Genomic DNA, 14,753 nt, shown 5'->3' on the forward strand with positions numbered 1-14,753 from the left:
AGAATGATCTTTATATACTTGATATGAGCGTAGCAACGCCAACATCTCATCAGAAACAGTGTTTTGTGTCTAAAACTAAAGCGACAGAAAAAGATTTGATAATGTGGCATCGAAAGATGGGCCACATTCATGTTCGCAAAATGAACTTTTTGGTACACAATGATTTAGTTGATGGTGTTAATATGAAGATTTCACTTAAATGATTATTGTGTAGCGTGTAAGAAAGGAAAGCAGACCCGGAAGCCACACCCAATGAGGATGATGAATACAATCAGGTTACCTCTTGAGAGATTGCACATGGATCTCTTCGGGCCTGTCAACGTAAAGAGCATCAGCGGAGACTTATATTGCTTGGTGGTAACTGATGACTTTACGAGATTTTCTTGGGTAGTGTGCTTGGAATGTAAAGATCAAACTTTTGAGTCATTAATGGTGCTTTTCAAGAAGATGGAAACGGTGTATAAACTGCCAATCCGGAGGATTCAGAGCGACAACGGAACGGAATTCAAGAATAACAAGATGTACGAGTTCTGCAACGAGAAGGGAATTCTTCATGAATTCAGTGCGCCTTACACACCACAGCAAAACGGCGTAGCTGAACGAAAGAATCGGACCCTGATTGAAACAGCACGTACAATGTTAGCCGATTCCAAGCTACCAATCTTTTTCTGGAGTGAAGCAGTATCAGCAGCCTGTTACACATTGAATAGAGTTCTCACTGTCAAGAAGTATAAAAAGACTTGCTTTGAGCTGCTGCATCGTTATAAGCCAAATCTTGAGTTTTTGGAGCCATTCGGGTCTCCTTGCACGTTTATTGATGAAAACGATAAATTTGGCGCTAAATCTAATGAGGGTTTCTTTGTAGGTTACGCAAGCCCGCTGAAGAGGGTGTTCGTACCATGCCTGGGGAAGGTGATTCATGTCCAACATGTGGATTGTCAGAAGCATACTCCGTCGCCACAACTTCCCGGACAAAGATTCCTTTTCGACTACGATAAACTCTGGGAGTCGTTTCATCTGCCGGTCGAGCCAAGTGATGTGGAACTAGCACTTTGGTACCAGTATCAGCAAAATTTGCCACAGGAACAAGTGCCTATACCACCAGTAGTTCCTCAACCCGCCGTGGGTACTCACGACAATGAAGCAGGACCGAGTGGAACAACTCACGAACCACCAGAGGAACCAGCTCCATCTTTTGATGAATCTGATGACTCAGAAGCGGAACCCACTCCGACTTTTGACGAGGATCCAACGGAAGCTGAGGATCAAAACGTTGATCTTGACATATCGAGCTTGGAATCGGAAGTGAATGTGCCTGACAATGTTATGCCACGGACGGTGTCTTACCATCCTTCAGAACAAATTATTGGCGACCTACAAAGTGGTGTCAAAACCCGACATCAAATAGATCGAGCTCTTACGTGTTTTTATTCATCTATAGCTGATATGCAGAAAGAAGTGTCATTAAAATGTTTTATTTCGTAGATAGAGCCCAGAACCTACAAAGAGGCATTAACCGAGGATAGCTGGGTGAATGCAATGCAGGAGGAGCTGCAACTGTTCGAAAAGCTGGGCGTCTGGAGACTTGTCGATCTGCATAAGAATCAAAAGCTAATCAAGAAGAAATGGGTTTTTAAGTGTAAGCGTGATGACAGAGGTGTCGTGGTGAGAAACAAAGCGCGACTTGTGGTTCAAGGCTTCAGTCAACAGGAAGGAATAGATTATGATGAAGTTTACGCGCCGGTTGCCAGACTTGAGGCAATTCGGATTTTTCTAGCCTTCGCATCGTGGAAAGATTTTAAAGTATATCAACTTGACGTCAAATCTGCCTTTCTGTATGGTCAAATCAGAGAAGAAGTGTATGTGGGGCAACCGCCGGGGTTCACAGATCCACTACACAGAAACAAGGTGTATCTACTGGACAAAGCGCTGTACGGACTTCACCAGGCCCCGAGAGCCTGGTACGAGACGCTTTCGACATACTTGCTGGACAACGGGTTCACAAGAGGCACAGTAGACAGCACTTTGTTCACCAAGGAAGAGGCAGGCCACTTGTTGATCGTGCAGATATATGTTGACGATATCATTTTTGGATCCACCAACGATGACCTGTGCAAAGAATTTGAAAAGGTGATGAAGAAAAAGTTCGAGATGAGCTCAATGGGGGAGATGAAGTTCTTCCTCGGGCTGCAGGTGGAACAAATGCCCAACGGAATCTTCATTCACCAAACGAAGTATGTGAAGGACGTGCTTGACAAGTTTGACATGACAGATTGTAGTCCTGCATCCACCCCCCTCACACAGAATCATGGAATTTGTCCAGACGAGAATGGAGTGAAGATGGACGAGACATTGTACCGATCTATTATTGGTTCTCTAATGTATCTCACGGCTTCCCGTCCAAACATGATGTACCCGACGTGTCTCTGCGCCAGATATCAGTCAAATCCAAAGCAATCACACCTGACTATAGTGAAACATATCTTACGGTATTTGAAGGGCTGCCCAAGCATTGGCTTGTGGTACCCTCTATCGGGTGACTTTACTTTATCTGGTTTTGCTAATTCTGACTTTGGGAGCTGCAAGAAAAACGCAAAGTCCACCACTGCTGGGTGTGAGTTCTTTGGAACTCGACTCGTCACCCGGCAGTGTAAGAAACAAACCGCAGTAGCGCTCTCTACATGCGAGGCTGAATATGTTTCAGCCTCCAGCTATTGCTCGAAGATCCTTTGGATCCAATAGCAGATGCGAGACTTCGGTTTGCAGTTCTTAGATACACCTATCTACGTGGACAATGAAGCAGCTATCAACATAACTAAAAATCCGGTTCACCATTCAAAAACAAAACATATTGAGATCCGTCACCACTTTATCAGTGATTGTCACGAGAAAAAGTTAATTCGGATTGAACACTTGCACACCGATGATCAGAAAGCGGATTTCTATACTAAACCTTTTGATAAAAAGAGATTTTATTATCTTTTAAGGTTAAACGGGATGAAGAATCTGCAAGCTGGGAGGGTTATTGAATGTGAAGCCGAGTTGGGCGGCGATCTGACGTGAACCTTTGTCGTGTTGTCAATTTTGTTTGTACATTTTATTTTCTGCTTTTTGATAAAAACAAAAACACAAAAATATGTTTTAGTTTTAGGGGGAGAAATTCGCAGAAAAATACAAAAACATGATAAAATTCAAAAATCCAAAAACATTAAAAAATTCAAAAAGAGTTGTGTAGAATAGTGGAAATGATAGTACATTAGCTAGACAGGCGCAGCACGCTAAAGAATTGTAGTGTAAAAAATGCAATTAAGCAGTCTCGCTAAAGATGTGCCGGTAGGTTTTCGCAAAATTAGTAGATCAGTTTGGGATATCAACATAAATTTCACTTGCGTTTACGTGGGGAACACCTCCAGGATATATAGGTAACCCCTGAAATCCTGTTTGAAGGGTCCCGTATTCTGAGATACTAGGTCTTTATGCTCAGTGATATCTTGGGTATTATCCCGGGACTTCTGCTGTATGGAAGTACTGACCTAGTCCCCGGATAGTACTTTCTGCAAAAAGCTTTGAAATATAAGCTCGCCATCAGCATGCTGATGAAACAATAAAATTGATAGTCGCTGCTGTTGAAAACAAAAGATCCTCTAAAGGGGACACACCTTAAAGTCGAAGTCGTCATCTCTCTACGTATACGGAAGTATCGACCTGAGCTCTCACGACCCTCGCATTTCACCCCACTACAAATATCATCTAGGTATAATCACCTATAAGACTGAATACTAGGATCTGGATACGGGAGTATATACTGAGGTTGGACACATGTAGATGTTAAAGTCCTAAAACACTAATTCTGTATCCCGAACAGGTTGAAAGTTTTGTGAGAATTTAAGAGGATCAGTATATCGGCAATCTACGCGAATTGTTTAATGCTTAAAATGAAACAATAGCTTAACGGTGCTAGTGTCTAGTCGGCAGCTGATATGATCCCCTTACACACTTACAAAAAATATTGTGTGTACAGTTTTCAGTTTATCCAGTTAAAAATCCAAAAAGATTTTTGTTTCTCATTTTATTTTGGACAACTGACTTTGGGAATCAGAAGATCAAAGCTTAGTGCAGATCATGTCAGTGTTTGATGAGGGCTGGGTAAGCTGGAGATGCAAAACAATGATTGGTACAGTGTTTGACAAGCTGAAAAGTGTTTGGAAGTTCAAAATGTTCAAAAGTTCATTCATTTGAACTATTTTCAGAATGAAATAACTGCGTACTTCATAATTCGGTCAACCAAGGTCATTAACTTGGACTTGGTGGGCCAAGCAGTTGACCAAGGTCATTGACTTGGACTTGGTCAACTGGGTGTGACGGTGGTTAATCTGAAAAATGTTAAAAAGTTAAATTTTTGAAAACTATTTCATGGTTTCGCTCATATGTCACATTTGAAAATGATTTCGCTCATAAGGGCACATAAAAGAGGTTTCGCTTTTAGCTGCTCATGTGGTTTCGCTTTTGTGTCCCATGAGGTTTCGCTCATAATGATTATTGGTCATAAGAGCGAAACTTGTCCAACTATATAAACCGGATGGTTCCGCTTTTATGTCATTTTCACCCCTTTCGCTCATAACGTCTTCTTCTCCGGCGAACTTGAAGTGAAACCCTAAAACGTCTAATTTCAGGCGAAGTGCTGCCCAAATTTCTACAGATTTTATCATTCTCATAGTTGTTAATCATGGGCAAGGTTGATTATGCTTCAATTTGACCTATATCATTTGATATTTGAACTGTCGGCCATGTATGTTGAACAAAACATAGATTTAGGTCTTTAACTGTTAAATCTGTACAACAAAACAAACTTGTATTGTCGTCTGAGTGTGTAGATCTTGATAGTGTGTGTTGATTGTTTCGAATCTGTTGTTTGTTGATGTGTGTAGATGTCCGGGTGTTACAGTTGTAGATCTAGGGTGTTTGAGTGATCTTTGATGGAATTAAAACATATCCCTAGTCTCGGAATTATCAGATTAACAAGATAATAGGTTCAATTTTGAGATTTGATCAGTTTTTGAGTGTCTATTGATGATTTCGCTTTTAGGGTTGTATGTGGTTCCGCTCATTTGAAGATCATGTGTTTCCGCTTATCTGTACATCATGGGGTTCCGCTCATGAGTGCATTGTGAGGTTCCGCTTATCGGTACATCATGAGGTTCCGCTTTTATGCACAATCTGTGATTTTGCTTTAATGTCACAACTTGTGATTTCGTTCTTAGTGCATAAGTGGTTTCGCTTTTAGGGTATCATGAGTTGTCACTTGTAACAATTTTAATGTTTGAAAATTTTTCTAAGTAATTCTGATTCAGTGTATGTGATTGTGATTTGCAGGATTCCAATGTTGTCTTTGATCCTCTTCACAACAGTTGTTGTGATTTGGACATTCAGAAAAACCCGTAATTAGCAAAGTTTAGTGGTATATTGGAGTTTATGGGTCGTATTCCCATCCAGAAGGCATTGACTGATCAAAGACCACTATACAAATCTCACATTGAATTTTTCTGGAACAATGCAAGCTATGATGATCAGAACAAAGTTATTTCGTCAATTGTTGAGGTGCATGGCAAGATGGAGAAGATTCTAGTCACCGAAGCTCTTATTCGTGAAGATATTAACTTTCCAGATGACGCAGATGCGCCAACGAGATTTCCGAAAAGAATGGTGAAAGGTTGTATGTTAAGAATGGGATATCAGGGAGCTTTGAGTGCTGGGAATTATTTGAAGCCAAAGTTTACAAAGCCATACAAGTTCCTGATTCACTGTGTGTTAATGTCTTTGAGCCATACGAAAGGAAGCTATGATACGATGCGTGATTATCAAATGAATATGGTCACGGCGTTAGTGTTGAACAAAAAGTACAATTTCTCACACATTGTATTCCATTACATGGCTGAGAATATCAAGACAGGCAGAAAGAGTTGGATGTATCCGAGGTTTGTGCAGATGATGATTGATCACGCTTATCCAGAAATTGACAGAAATATAAAAGATGACTTGTTGATACAATCACATATGAGCAATGATACGCTTAAGCAGATTGTGAGATACCACCCGAATCATCCAGAACCAAAAGTTGGTGCTGCATTTTTTGGTTTTATAAAAGATGCTAACTACGCTGATCCAGATCAAGTTGATCATCAGAACTGGAGAAATGAAGCTGAAATGAAAGAGGCAGTGTATACTGAAGAGTTGAAAGTTCATGAAGATTTCAAAAACACAAAGAATGAATGGTATGTGAAAGAAACTGGGAGAAGACGCAGAAAGGCCACTCCTATTGTTAAAAAGGCCGGGGGATCTTCTTCACAACCAAAGAAGAAGCAAAAGAAAGCTGCTAAAATGTCTTTGATTGATGAACCTGAAGAAGATGAACAGGTGGTCACTGTGGAAAAGGAAACAGTGGTAACTGCGGAAGATGATCCATTTAATGTTGATGATTTGTTTGATACTGATGTCTTAGAGATAGGGCCAACAGTGGTTGCTGATGTTGATAAAGTTGTTAATGTTGAAGCATAGAAAGAGAAAGAAAAGGTTATTGATGATATTGAGGGAGATGATGTGGATAAAGATACTACAAGCTCCTCGAGTTCTTCAGATGAAGAAGTAGTAGATGAGACTGAACGTTTACGAAGAGTTCAGGAAGAAATAGAACAAGAAAAGCTGTTAAGAAAGAGAAAAAGACAGGAAAAGGACGATGATGAAGCTTATGTGCCTTCTCCAGAACATGACTCAGTGTCACAATCTCCTCAATGCGGCAGAAAGAAAGCCAGAGCTTGAAAGAAAGTAGTTTCTCCAAAGATTCGCAAAGTCACACCAAAGATATCAAAACCGAAGATTGTGCTAAAGAAGAAACAAACCAAGGAAACCAAGAAACCACCAACACCACCACATGAACCAATTCCACCACAATCACCAATCCAATCACCACCCCGACAACCTACACCACCACAACAATCCTCACCACCAAAACAACCAACACCACCAAGACAACCATCACCACTACATCATTCACCTCCACCACAACAAACCCTTTTCACCTCGCAAGAAATCTTTCATACCCCTCCACTCACTCAAATTCAACCTGGTTCTTCTAGCAAAGGTCTTTATACTCCACATGATAATCTTGAAGACATCGGAGATTTCGGTTTTGCGAACAATGAACAAGTGTTGAAGTTGGAGAAAAGGATGGATGAAGCGTTAGTGGAAAACAAGAAATTAGCCGCTGAAAACAAGAAGGTGTCTGATCGAGAGAAAATTCTAGAAATGCGTGTGAAGAAGTTGGAAAGAGTTGGTGAAAAAGATTGATTCAGATCAGTCAGAGATTGACATCTTGAAGGTGAAAATTACTGAGCTGGAAGAAGAAGAGGCTCGACGAGATGAGCAAAATGAATACTTCAAGTTGAAGAACAAAGAATTTGAAGCAGCTAAAGCATTAAGAGATCATGAGTTCTAGATGCTGAATAAAGTAGTGGAAAGCATGCTCGGAACATCAGTAGAGCAAAAGTTTGAAGAGCTGCAAGTTGAAGAGCTCAGAGTTGAACGTCAAGCCAAAATAGATGAACAAATGAAAGACAAAGGCAAAGGTGTTAAAGGAAGTTCTGCAGTGACAGAAAGATCGATTGTTCCTTCAATGGTTGTTGATAATCCTGAGCCTATCTCTGCTGTTTCTGTTCTGTTTGAGGATTATACTCCTATGGATGAGTTGATTGGAGATAGTGATGAAGATGATGAAGAGGAGGATGAAGAGGAAGATGTAAAAGATGAGAAAGTATATTCTGCGAGCAGTCATAGTTCAGGAAAGGATGATGATGACGATGATGCTCAGGGTGGTACAGGGTTGAAAGTATCTGAAGCTTCTGCTGAACAGAATGTTGATAATTTGATGAATGACTCTGTGAACAAAGAATCAGGGGGAGCTGATGGACAGGGGGAGTCAGGTGATGTAGAGAACGTTCAACAAGCTGAGAAATTGATCTTGAGGTTAGATACTTATCGTGAAGAAGGAGAGCATTTCCATACTTACACGTTGGAAGCAATTAAGGAAATGACTCGCTTGATGGATCCCGACTTTAAATTCGATTTTGAAGAAGAAATGAACTCTGAGTTTGAAGAAGAGTTGAATGCCTTTGACATAAATCATCACTCTGAGTATGAGTATCGATATGTTGAAGATGCTGATTTGTATGATAGAGTTGAAGTGGAAGACTGGGCAGATGATGAAAGCATTAATGAAGATACTTTGCAGTTGCCAACGTTAATGGAATTCTTTACTGAGGAGAATCGTGATGAGTTGCGAAGAAAGGAAGCTGAAATTCTGAAAGATGTGAATTTTGATGGAACTCCGAATGACATGGCAAAGGAAGAAAGGAAGAAATGGTTTAAGGAAAGTCATGAGAGAAAGTTCAAACGTCCTTTGAAGTATTATCAACGTGATAGAAGCGTATCTCTCAGGGACATTATTAGCTGGGGTTTTCTGCCTCAAGTTAATGCGTATGCGATTAGGAGGGAATGCGGAATCCAGTACTTTGAAAAGTTACATGATATTATGTCACTTCCATGGTGGGATGTGGATGAATTGTCAAAGGTTAGAACTTTGGGATATAATATCAGGAAGAACGACATTGCTATGTGGGGTTTGATAAAATTTGAGGCTTTAAGAGACTTCAAGCACTGGAAGCCACATTATCCGAAAAGAGTTACAAGAAGAGATCCAGTGACAGGAGTTGAAGAAACGATTCTGAATGAGAAAAAGCCGAAAACGATGAAGACTATACCAGTGCCTCCAATGGAGCAAGAGTTCTACAAAGGCTTCATGGGCTGGGTTTATAGTTGCATTACTACTGAAGCAGTGATTACTTACAGAGCAGGTGGAGAATTGAGAGAGATTCATGTTTATTATCCTATGTGGCTTGTAAATTGCTCTGCAAAGGATATCAAATGTCTTTTCATCAACAAAATTCACTATCAGCAAGAAGACAGAGAGCAGGCAATGCAATTTCAGCGAGTTGTAACCCTTTGCTTTCAGAAAAGTATTATCTCTGAAAGTAAATGGAAGTCTTCATGGTGGTCGCTCGAGGAGAAAATGAAAAGGAAAGCTGCTCGTGAACGTCAAAAGCTTGATGAGAACAGAGGTAAATGGATGCATATTCAAGCTGAAGAAGATAAAGCAAGAAAGAAACAGAACGACATGATAAGGAATGCGCTTAGGAGGAAGCCTAAGAAACACGAAGAGAAGTTCAAGTCGTTTTGAAGACCCGAAGACCAAGACTGAAGACTGCGGCTATATCCAAGGGGGAGTTTGTTGGTGCACGAATGTCTAAAGCCTGCATCTTAGTCTTAGTTGATCAATGTATAGGGTCTAGATGTGTTAATTATGTATTGTATAGGGGTTGAAAGTGTAAATGTTTAATTTTCATGTTGAGGTTTCGCTCCAAGTGACATGTTCACATAAGCGAAACCATCTCCCCTATAAATACCCAAGTTGTTTTCTCATTTTGTACGTTCATGTCCAGTGTGTAGCCGACCTGCTGCCCGTGTATTTTGTGAAGATTGAATGAGAAAACTGTTTTAAAGTGAATTCCTTCTGTTTCTACACATTTGTACTTTGATTCCGATTTTGTATTTCTGCTGCATTTTCGGTAGTTGCTAGCTCGATTTGACTCAATTGACTGTCAAATACGGTCCTACACAATGCAAGTTCATTAAGTTGATACTTGTAATTTTTCCAGAAAAATGTGTTTGAAAAATTGACAAAACAACAGTTTGCTTTATTTTGGGTCAGCCAAGGTCATTAAGTTGAACTTGATAGGCAAATTAAGTGCCTAGGGTCATTAATTTGGACCTAGATACTTAAGTGGATTTCTAAAACTGATAAAATCTGAGAAAAACGTTAAAAAGTAAAAGGTCAAAACACTTAAAAAGTCAAAGAGTTGTGTTTGCCTCGGGCGGTAATCCGATCGGGTGGCAACCCGATTAGACAGCAATCCGATTCATAGTCTTACTATAAATAGGAGGTCAATGCTCACAGTCAAACTTTTCACTAGATCGGGCGACCATCCTATTCTCTCACGCACTCTTACTTTCTGATCTTGTTTTTTTCACACTTTTTCTTTGCACAAGACACTGGATTTGGTTTGCACAACCTTCTCAATGGCAAAGGTAAGTTTTCATGATTCAAAACTGTTAAATTTGATGTTTTATTGACTGTTCTTGATAACGATGTCTATTTGGAGCTTTATTCTTAGATCTAGGCTTTATTAGGATGATTTGATGAAATCTAAGCATAAGGTTTTGATCTTGAGTGTTAGATCTACAAGTTTACCGTGTCAATTTGTGCTTAAACATGATAGATCTAGGAGATTTAATGATTAGAACGAGTCAGCAGTCGGTGTAGTTATTGTCAAATTAAACTCAAATGGCTGGGAGTTAGAACATGATGAACATAGGGTTTTGATCATGTTTAGATTCTCTACATAGATCTATGTTCAATTTGATGTTTAGCTTAGAAATCTTTGATGCTCAAAATTCATTCAAACTGTTCTTTAATGTCTATGAATCGAGTGGCAACTCATTCGGGTGGCAATCCGATCTGGTGACCACCCAATCCAATGCATGTTAATGATTGAATTATTTTCTAAGTGCTTGTGCCTAGGAATTTATGCCTTAATTGTTAGACTGCTTAATAAGGTTCCTTGGTAATTGTGCCTTAATCTGTTAAAAGTGGTTTGGATAGTTGGCAACCCGATCGGGTGGCAATCCGATCAGGTGGCAATCCGATACATAGCACTTCATGTTTGAAAAATGTTCCAAGTGTTTACCTAGTTTTCTGTGCTTTCACTAAGTGTCTTGGATAGTTTGGCAACCCGATCGGGTGGCAATTCGTTCCAGATACATTCATTCACTGATCATCATATGCCAAGGATCAAGTGGCAATCTGATCGGACAGCCCTCCTATCCGCATTACTATGTCTTGAGATCTATGCATTCATGTCAAGGGTCGAGTGGCAATCCGATCGGGTGCAATCCGATCGGACAGCCATCCGATCCTCATCACTAAATGACAAAAATTTTTCAAATGTTCAAAATTGTCAAGGAACGAGTGACAACTCGATCGGGTAGCAATCCAATCGGGTGGTCATCCGATCCATGGCTTTCACTCTTAAAGATGTTGACTGGTCAAAGGTGATTACTTGCTTGTGAGATGAATCGAGTGGCAATCCGATCGAGTGGGCAGCCGATTCATATATAGTTGACTTTGTTGACTTCTCATTGCACAAGATGGCAATCCGATCGGGTGGCAATCCGATCGGACAGCCATCCGATCCTCAGTACTATGCAGAGTGAAATTCCAGAGTTAGAAAAATTTTGAGAATTTCAAATTTTTTATACTTCTCATTTTTGTCTCGAACTTCGTGCAAAAGTTAACAATGAATATTTTTGCAGCGAAAAGCGTCAGATTGGGATAAATCTCACAACATCTATTATCTGCTGGATGCACTTTTTACAGATAAAACTGTGTTTGAAGTTATAGCCAAGTTTTTGAGAGAAAGCAAGATTGCTAAGGCATTAACTGACAAGACTATAGTTTATGAATCTCATCTGACACGGTTTTGGAATTCAGCGAGGTATGAAGAGAAAGATAAGATGATTTATTTTGCAGTGAGAAAGAAGGACGAGAATGGACAGGATGTGGATTTAGAAATAAAGTTCAATGTTGGTGATCTTAGACGTGTGTTAGAGCTGGGTGATTCTGACAACGATCCTACCATTATTCCCCGACGTCTTTGCAAAGGTTTATGGTGCAGGATGGGATTTACTGGGCACATAAATGGAAAAATGGGTAAAACAATGTTCAGTAAACCCTACAAGTTCATGATCCACTGCGTAGTACATGCATTATCACATAGGAAGGGAGCGTATGATGAAACTTCTGACTACATGAACATTATCACCTGCCTGGTGCTGAACAGGCCATACAACGTATCAAAGGTGATGTTTGATTACTTGGTAGAAAATGTAAAAGATGGAAGTGAAAAATACATCATGTATCCAAGGTTCATATAGATGATAATTGATGATCAATTCAAGGATATTCAAAAGGATGATATGCAGAATTAACAATCCAACTTATGTTGCTCCAGAGAATGATGCGTGGAGACATGAGAATAGTGGATCTGAGAATGAAAATGAGAAGATGAGTGAATTGGTTGAAAAGAAAATTCGTTGGTGGTTTGTGAAAGACGAAAAGAGGAAGAGAACACCAAAGACGTCCCCAGTAGTTCCTATTCCTACGGAGCCAGCACCGAAGATAGTTATTAAGGGTATAGTGAAAGGGGGAGTCATAAGGTAGTTAGAACTTTTAATTGTTATGTTTTACTAATGAATACTTCAATTCTTGTTTTGTAGGGCCTTCGAAAGAACCACAATCAAGTCTGATAGATGAGCCAGTGTTGGATCCATCAAGCATACCTCAAGAAGGGATTGACTTGACAAAGGCAACGTTTGAGTAGTATGTAAAGCTTACTGAAGATCTAACTCAGAAAGATCAAGGTACAAGTGCTCCAACAGAAAGTGTCAAAGACAAAGAGCCTGAAGGTGTTGCACGTGATGATTCAAGTGAAGCTGATGATGAGACCACTGAGACAGAAACAGAGCTTGATCTTACAACGCTTGGTCGTGGAAAAGCTCAGTTGAAAAAGAAATCAACAAAGAAGAAGAAAGGATCTGACGAAGAAGATTCTACTTACACTCCATCAGTAGTTGGTGAGCGAAAAAAGCTGAGGATAAAGCGAAATGCATTTCAAACTGGAGTGATTCCAAGAAATGTCAGAGCAAGAAAAGGTGGTGCCTCAATGCTAGAAATCCAAAGTGGTAAAAATGAAAAACATTTTACAACTTCAAAGGTGTCTGAAGCTGAAAAAGTTCAAAGTGTCAAAGTTCCAGTAGTTCCAGAAGTACAACAACATGTTGAAGAGCCTGAGGTTGAGATTCAAAAGAAAGGTGGTAATGATGATTATGTTGAAGTCAATGAAGTAAGAGCAGCTACACCTCCACCACCACCACCACCACAAGATCTACCTATTCTTGAAGCTCCTGAATCTTCAAGATCAAAGGATAAAGATTTTTCTAATCTGTTTGGAGATCTTCCTCATGCTACGGGGGTATATAAAGATGATTTAATGCTTGATGATGATTTTGATGTGTTCAACAACGCGGTAGTGAAAGAGCTGGAGAAGAAAGTTGGTGAACTTGAGAAACAAAAAGAAAAAGCTGAAGCTGAGCGTGAAGTGTTAAAGAAGAAGCTTGAAGAGCTGATGAAAGAAAATGAGGAAATAAAGACGGTCATGATCAATCAAGCAAAGAAAATAAAAACAATGGAAGATGACGTTGAAGACAATACAAAGCTCTTTGATGTTATGCAACAAGAAATTTCTGATATGAATAAGAAGCTGGTGAAGATGAATGAGATAAACCAGTCGCAAAATCAATTGATTAATGAACTACATGAAGCATTAGCGAATGAGTTCAAAGTGATGAAGTTGGAGATGGAAGCGATGAAGGCTGATAAAGTTATAAAAGATGATCAACTCAACATGCTATACACTATTATGGAAAGTCATCTGAACATTGATGTTCATGCTGTCTTCAACAACATTGAAGTCAAAAGAGCCAAAGAACGTAGAGTTGAAAGAGAAAGACGATTGGCTGAAGAAGCAACACTAAAGAAGAAAAGTGTTATAGAAGAGACTCAAGAAGTAGGTGGTTCTTCGCGTCAAGTTGACGTAGAAATGGTTGATGCTGAAGTAGATCCTAAGGGATTCGTGCTTGTTGGTGAGTCTTCTACTCTTTCTTATGATTTTGATGATATAGTTCGCCGAGTGCATGTTATACAAAAGAAAAAGAAGGCGAAAGAAGTATTGTTGTTGAGATGGAAAGATGAGGAAGTAGTAGAAGAAGAAGAAGATGAAGAAGAGAAGATTGATGATGAGTTGTTTGATTACATCGACAACTTTCCAGAAGGTGATGATGATGACAATGATCAAGGTTCATCTGGGTTGTTGATTGTGAATCCGTCTGTGCAACAAAAGATTGAAGATTTCCTCAATGATGAGATCAATGAACAAGAGGATGATCAACATCAAGAAGCCTCTACATCAGGAAAGCAACACGTCGACCAGGTATTCCTCACACAACCGACTGTCATTTATTTACATGCTCGATATAAGGAGGAGCTAGAGGTACCTAGGTCAAGGGAGGAGATGATAGAGGAACTGGGCTTAGATGATGTGAAATTCAAGTTCGATATAGAGGATGAAATACCTCTGTCACCAGAAAGAGAGTATGAATTTGTATATGCCCAGGAAGCAGACAAGTATAATGACGTGATAGTTGAAGATGCGTCTGATTCGTCTGATGAATAAACAGATTTTCATTACTCTGGTGTTGATGAGCCATTTCCTTCATTGGCTGAAATGTTCAAAGATCAAAATGAAGACGAAATCAGAAGATTGATGAAAAGATAACAACATAAGGTGTTCCGAGAACTATACCTAGAGAAAGTCTTGCTGAAGAAAGGAAGAAGTGGTTTAAAGTTATGCCAAAAGAAAGGAAGTTCATAAGGCTGCTTCAGTACTTTAGACATGATGCAAAGATCTCATGGGGCGACATCTTGTCTTGGGGTTATCTGGAAGACTTACAAGTGTACACCATTAGAC

General features: G+C 39.7%; 1 protein-coding gene across 1 annotated transcript; it reads left to right on the forward strand.

The window, feature by feature from the left end:
- The first annotated feature begins 12,139 nt into the window (after positions 1 to 12,139).
- LOC110887981 (glutamic acid-rich protein-like) lies at positions 12,140 to 14,459 on the forward strand. The gene is made up of 3 exons (XM_022135533.1): positions 12,140 to 12,359; positions 12,445 to 12,533; positions 12,579 to 14,459. Exons 1-3 carry the CDS (start codon positions 12,140 to 12,142, stop codon positions 14,457 to 14,459), a joined length of 2,190 nt encoding a protein of 729 aa, XP_021991225.1.
- The last annotated feature ends 294 nt before the right edge of the window (positions 14,460 to 14,753 follow it).

The sequence above is a fragment of the Helianthus annuus genome, chromosome 11 (genome assembly GCF_002127325.2).
Source record: "Helianthus annuus cultivar XRQ/B chromosome 11, HanXRQr2.0-SUNRISE, whole genome shotgun sequence".
NCBI classification, from domain to species: Eukaryota; Viridiplantae; Streptophyta; class Magnoliopsida; order Asterales; family Asteraceae; genus Helianthus; species Helianthus annuus.